The 6,000-nt window shown below is 38.4% G+C and overlaps 1 protein-coding gene across 3 annotated transcripts in view; it reads left to right on the forward strand.

The window, feature by feature from the left end:
* Positions 1 to 6,000, forward strand: part of ints2 (integrator complex subunit 2) — a 94,970-nt gene that overhangs the window by 66,079 nt on the left and 22,891 nt on the right. For all 3 annotated transcript variants that reach the window (XM_053645418.1, XM_053645416.1, XM_053645417.1), the window contains exon 22: positions 3,857 to 4,089. In XM_053645418.1, the coding sequence (XP_053501393.1) occupies positions 3,857 to 4,089 (233 nt within the window). The remainder of the gene's footprint in view (positions 1 to 3,856; positions 4,090 to 6,000) is intronic.

Here is a 6,000-nt window from a genome sequence, read left to right on the forward strand (position 1 = left end):
TATGGCTCTCTGCTGTGGAGGGCAGGACATTCTTGCTTTCTGCAATGACAAGTCCAACCTCCTTCCTCTGGTGCAAAACAGAAAGGTGTTTAGGTTTACATATTCTGCATGGATTTTTATAATCACAGGCAGAGGCTAAATGAAATTGGCCAGATCTCCAGCACCTCTCTTAGCTTTGATTCAGTTCACCTTCAGTTCTCTTTTTTATTAAGCTTGGCAAAGCTCTTACATTGTGAGTGTTTTGATGTATCACAGCAGCAGTAGATCCTATTGCTTGTCTGGGCTTTGGCCATGGATGGTTTGCCTAAAGAATCAGATGGTGGCTCTCTGGCACTCTTCCCATGCATAACCATAGTAACTCTCATTTTATGTTAAATTTAATGTTTTTTTTCTCACTTTCGTTGTGAAACAGGCGGAGGGGTTCAATGTCCAAACATCTGATTTCACACTTTTAGGTTATTGAAATCTATTTCTGGAGTCTCTGATTGAGCTAGCACTATGTGATGAGCATGATTTATTTTGATTTGCTAAAGCAAAATGACATATTTATGGTGGTCAGGCAAGTTTGTACATAGGAGGGTGTTGAGAGAAAGTCTTAACTGCGCTCTATCCTCTGTGCTTGAAATCTGGAAAGTTAAGACCTTCTACATTTTAGGTGGTGGCGTGTATGGAATGTCAGGATACGATGCAGAGACCCCGGAGTTTACTAGGTGGAATATGGAAGGAGATAGGAGCTGATACATACATGGCAAATAAACAAATCACAGATATGACACAAAATTTTTGTTTAATAGCTGAACATTCTGGCTTCATGAAACACCTCAAACAAATTAAATGAAATTAATTTAATTAATAACATTTCCAGATCAAGTAGAGGAAAAAAATATGGAATCACTCAATGTTGAGGAAACAGTAAAGAATCACCTTGTAATTTGCATTTCAAAAACAAAAAAGCACAAGTCTACAAATGCAAATTAGTCTGCAGTTAAGAGAGTGCTTACAAACCTTAACGAGCTGTTGAACTTGTCTAATTGCCAAAACAAGAGAGTTGTCAATTGAAATGATGTAACGGATTATAAAATGCCTTCAAGAAGGAAATCTGATACAGAGTGTGGTAAAAGATGTCAGTTGTTCCCAGTCAGCGGTGTCTAAAATTTGGTGCAAGTATGAACAAAATGGGAAGATGTCAAAGCGTCAGGATAGAAAATACAAATGAAATTTCGGACACTTTTCTCATTCCATTGATAGAAAATAGGTTTGATGATGATGATTTTTTTCAGGATAATAATGCATTCCCACAGAGCAAAAAGTGTTAGTTTTTTTTTTTTTTTTTCAGGAAAGGCATATCAACTCAGTGACTTGGCCAGCAAACAGTCCTGATCTCAATCTGATTGACATTTGAATTTATGTTGAAAATTTAAAAAATTTGTCCATGGCAAGGCTCCATGCTACAAAGCTGATCTGTCAACCACTATTTGAGAAAGTTGGAACCAGTTATCAAGCTTTTTACAAAATGTGGAAAAAAAAGTACAATTAGTACTTTAAAAATTTTTTAAATGGACTTTACAGTCATGGAATTTACTAATGAAAAACAATATTCTCCTGAGAATATTGTTTTTCAGTAATAAAGTCCATGCCTGTCATAAAAGCCTGAGGAGGCGCAACAAAGTATTAATTGTTGGTTATTTTTTTGTTTTTTGTTTTTTTTGATGATGATGATTCCATAATTTTTTCCTCAACATTGAGTGATTCCATAATGTTTTCCGCTACTTGATTTTTTTTGGGATGGGGGGATGCCATTAATTAAAATAATTACATTTAATTTGTTCAAGGTATGTTTCACAAAGCCAGAATGTTCAGCTATTAAACAAAAATTGTGTGTTTTGTATTTTTGCTATGAAGCAAAAAAGCCAGGTGAATATCCTCTAAGTGGTGATTCCATCATTTTTGCAAGGAGTTGTAGCAGTTTAATTTGCCACTTGGTTCTTACTCTGCTGCTTTGCTGTCTCTAATTCCTGCTGAACAATGGCTTCATAGGAACGTACTGCACGAGATAAAGTATAGTAGTGCTCCATGCAGGACAAAACTGTAGACTATAAGGTTCATGTCTTGGGATATGCTCTGAAGTTGACATGTTGTGACCTTTATATTCCACCATGTAGTCATCTCGGTATCAAGGCAGTTGTACCGTTCACACTGGAGGTGGCATAGTTGGCAACTCACACCCGTTCTTGAGATCGCCATGCTAGTCACTGGATTCAGCGTGTTGGACCAACAAATGTAACTAAGGGACTGGGTAGGTTCAGGAAATTAAGTCTACAGCATGGGTGACAGTGAGGATGCGGAAACAGGTGTCATCAAATCAGTTCAGTTCTATTTGATTTTATTTTTATCGCACTATTAGCAATTTTTTACATTTTTTTTAACAAATTAAAACTACAACTATTAAATTAGATTTATCCCTAATGAGGAAGCCAGAGGTGACAGTGGCCAGGAAATACTCCCTGAGACGGCATGACTAAGAAATTCATAGAGGAACCAGACACAATAGAGAGCCTATCCTCTTCTGGGTGACTTTGGATTGTGAGAATATACATCTATCAACGTTAAAACCACCTTCCTAATATTGTGTAGGTCCCCCTTGTGCCACCAAAATAGCTCTGACCCATCGAGCCATGGACTCCACAATGCCTCTGAAGCAGTGCTGTGGTATCTGGCACCAATACATTGGTAGCAGATCCTTTAAGATTGGAATTGTTTGTCCAACACATCCCACAGATGCTCGATTGGATTGAGATCTGGGTAATTTGGAGGCCTAGTCAACACCTTGAACTCGTTGTCATTTTCCTTAAACCATTCCTGAACAATTTTTGTAGTGTGGCAGGGCCCATTATCCTGCTGAAAGATGCCACTGCCATTAGGGGTATAATTGGCCTTCAGCAAAGTTTAGGTAGGTGGTACATGTCAAAGTAACATCCACATGAATGCCAGGCCCCAAGGTTTGACAGCAGAACATTGCCCAGAGCATCACACTACGTCCTCCGGCAGTGCATCCTGGTGCTATCTCTTCCCCAGGTAAGATGCACACACCCAGCCGTCCACATGATGTTAAATCAATTTTTGATTCATCAGACCAGGCCACCTCCTTCTATTGCTGCATGGTCCAATTCTGATGCTCATGCACCCAATGTAGGCACTTTCGGCGGTGGACAAGGGTCAGCATGGGCACTCTCACCAGTCTGCAGCTATGCAGCCCCATACACAGCAAGCTGCAATGCACTGGGTGTTCTAACATCTTATCATAGCCGGCATTAACTTTTTCAGCAATTTTGCTACTGTAGCTTTTCTGTGGGATCGGAACAGACAATCTAGTCTTTGCTTCCCATGCTCATCAATGAGTCTTGGGCACCCATCACCATGTCGCTGGTTCACCAGTTGTCCTTCCTTGGACAACTTTTGGTAGGTACTAACCACTGCATACTGGGAATACATAACAAGACCTTCCGTTTTGGAGATGCTCTTACCCAGTTGTCTAGCCATCACAATTTGGCCCTTGTCAAAGTTGCTCAGATCCTTACACTTGCCCATTTTTTCCTGCTTCCAACACATCAACTTCAAGAACTGACTGTTCACCTGCTGCCTAATTTATCCCACCCATTGAGGAAATACTGAAAAATACGAGATATTTTACCCACTTTGTGTTCGTGTAGGATTTTTGTATGCATTCTAGGGTTAATTATGGGTCTGTATATGTAATAAATTGCCAGATGACTGTGTGTATATACAGTATGTATGTGTAATATAAAGTGTGTTTCTGTTTATGAACATTATTGTTTGCATTTTGTCTATTCTGTAGGCCCCTGTTTACTAAGGAATGTACAGTCTGCTTCAGTTCTTCCTGAAAAGGAGAAAGGAAAAGCAGAAGCCCTGTGGGCACCCTGCTGGTCACAGCAGGCCGAAGGCCAACCAGTGGGGGCTAAAGAGGGTGGATTACTCAGTGACATCAGGGAAGTACAGTGCCTCATTTGCTCTCTGCTGCACCAGATGTTTATTGCAGATCCCAACATCGCCAAACTAGTCCACTTCCAGGTAATGTCTCTAGTAATCACAGATTAGAACCTGTTTCCAAAAAAGTTGACATGCTGTGTAAAATGTAAATAAAACAGATTGCAGTGATTTACAAATTATTTAAACTCTATATTTAATTGAAAATAGTACAAAGACAACATATATCAAATGTTTCTCAAACTGAGAAATTGTATTATTTTTCAAAAAAGATATGCTCATTTAGAATTTGATGCCAGCAGCATGTAAGAAGAAAGAAAAATTGGGACAGGGGCATGTTTACCACTCTATTGCATCACCTCTTCTTTTAACAACACACTGTAAGCGTTTGCGAACTGAGAAAACCAATAGTTTTGAAAGAAATTTTTTCCCATTCTTGCTTGATATAGGATTTCAGCTGCTCAACAGTTTGGGGCCTCCTTTGTCGTATTTTTCATTTCATAATGCAGGAAATGTTTTCAATGGATGACAGGTCTGGACTGCAGGCAGGCCAGTTTAGCACCCAGACGCTTTTACTACGGAGCCATGTTGTTGTAATATATGCATCATTATCTTACTGAAATAAGCAGGGCCTTCCCTGAAAAAGTTGTTGTCGTGATGGCAGCATATGTTGCTCCAAAACCTAGTATATATTGTTCCAAATTAATTGTGCCTTCATAGATGTGCAAGTTACCCATGCTATGTGCACTAATGCACCCCATACAATCACAGATGCTGGGTTTTGTACTGTGCACTGATAACAAGCCGGATTGTCCCCTTTTGCCTGAAAGACACCGCGTCCATGATTTCCATTTTTTTTTTTTTTTCAAATTTTGATTCATCAGACCACAGGACAGTTTTCCACTTCACCTCAGACCATCTTAAATGAGCTGGGGGCCAGAGAAGGCGGCAGCGTTTCTGGATCTTGTTTATATGTGTTTTCTTTGCATAGTATAGTTTTAACTTGCATTTGTTGATGCAGCAACGAACTGTGTTCACTGACTATGGTTTTTGGAACTGTTCCTGAGCCCATACAGTGATTTCCACTACAGAATTGTCTGTTTTTAATGCCGTGCCACCTGAGGGCCAAAAGATCACAGGCAATCAATATTGATTTTTGGCCATGTCCTTCGTCTACAGAGATTTCTCTGGATTCTCTGAATTTTTTTTAATAATGTATACCGTACATGATGAAATCCCCAAATTCTTTGCAGTTTTACTTTGAGAGACGTTATTCTTAAATTGTTGAACTGTTTGCCCATGCAGTCTTTCACAGAGTGGTGAACCCCTCTCCATCTTTGCTTCAGAAAGACTCAGCTCTCATCCCAATGTTTTTGAAACATGTTGCTGGCATCAAATTCCAAATGAGCATACATATCTCAAAAAACAATCACATTTCTAAGTTTCAACATCTGATATGTCTTTGTATTATTTTCAATGACACATAGAATTTAAACGATTTTGCATTTTGTTTTTAATTTACATTTTACGCAGTGTTCCAACTTTTCCGGAAACTAGGTTGTATAACAGAGGTTGGAAATCTCTTCTTGTTTTACACTTAGTGCTTTATGATTTCTGATATTGACTATGTATTTTGTGGATTTTTGAGATAAGTTTGTGCCAAACATAAAACATTGCTAGAAATATTTTAAGAATCTGTATCTGAAAAAAAAAAAATATTTGCAGATTATAAAATGGCTTATATCCAGATTCAGTTTTTGATTGATTGATTGATTTTTTCAAAGAAACTTGCAAAAATTCATAAACACTTGTTTTTGCTTTGTCATTATGTTTTACTATGTGCAGATTTATGGCAAAAAAAAAACATAATTTAAAATGATTTGTATTAGTATGACACCCAGGCGATATTACGTGATGAAAGCCTAGTGTACCTTGTCACACTAATGACAGTCGATAAAAAATGACTATATGTCCGTATTTCAGTGATGGCAATCA

The sequence above is a fragment of the Ictalurus furcatus genome, chromosome 16 (genome assembly GCF_023375685.1).
Source record: "Ictalurus furcatus strain D&B chromosome 16, Billie_1.0, whole genome shotgun sequence".
Classification (NCBI taxonomy): Eukaryota; Metazoa; Chordata; class Actinopteri; order Siluriformes; family Ictaluridae; genus Ictalurus; species Ictalurus furcatus.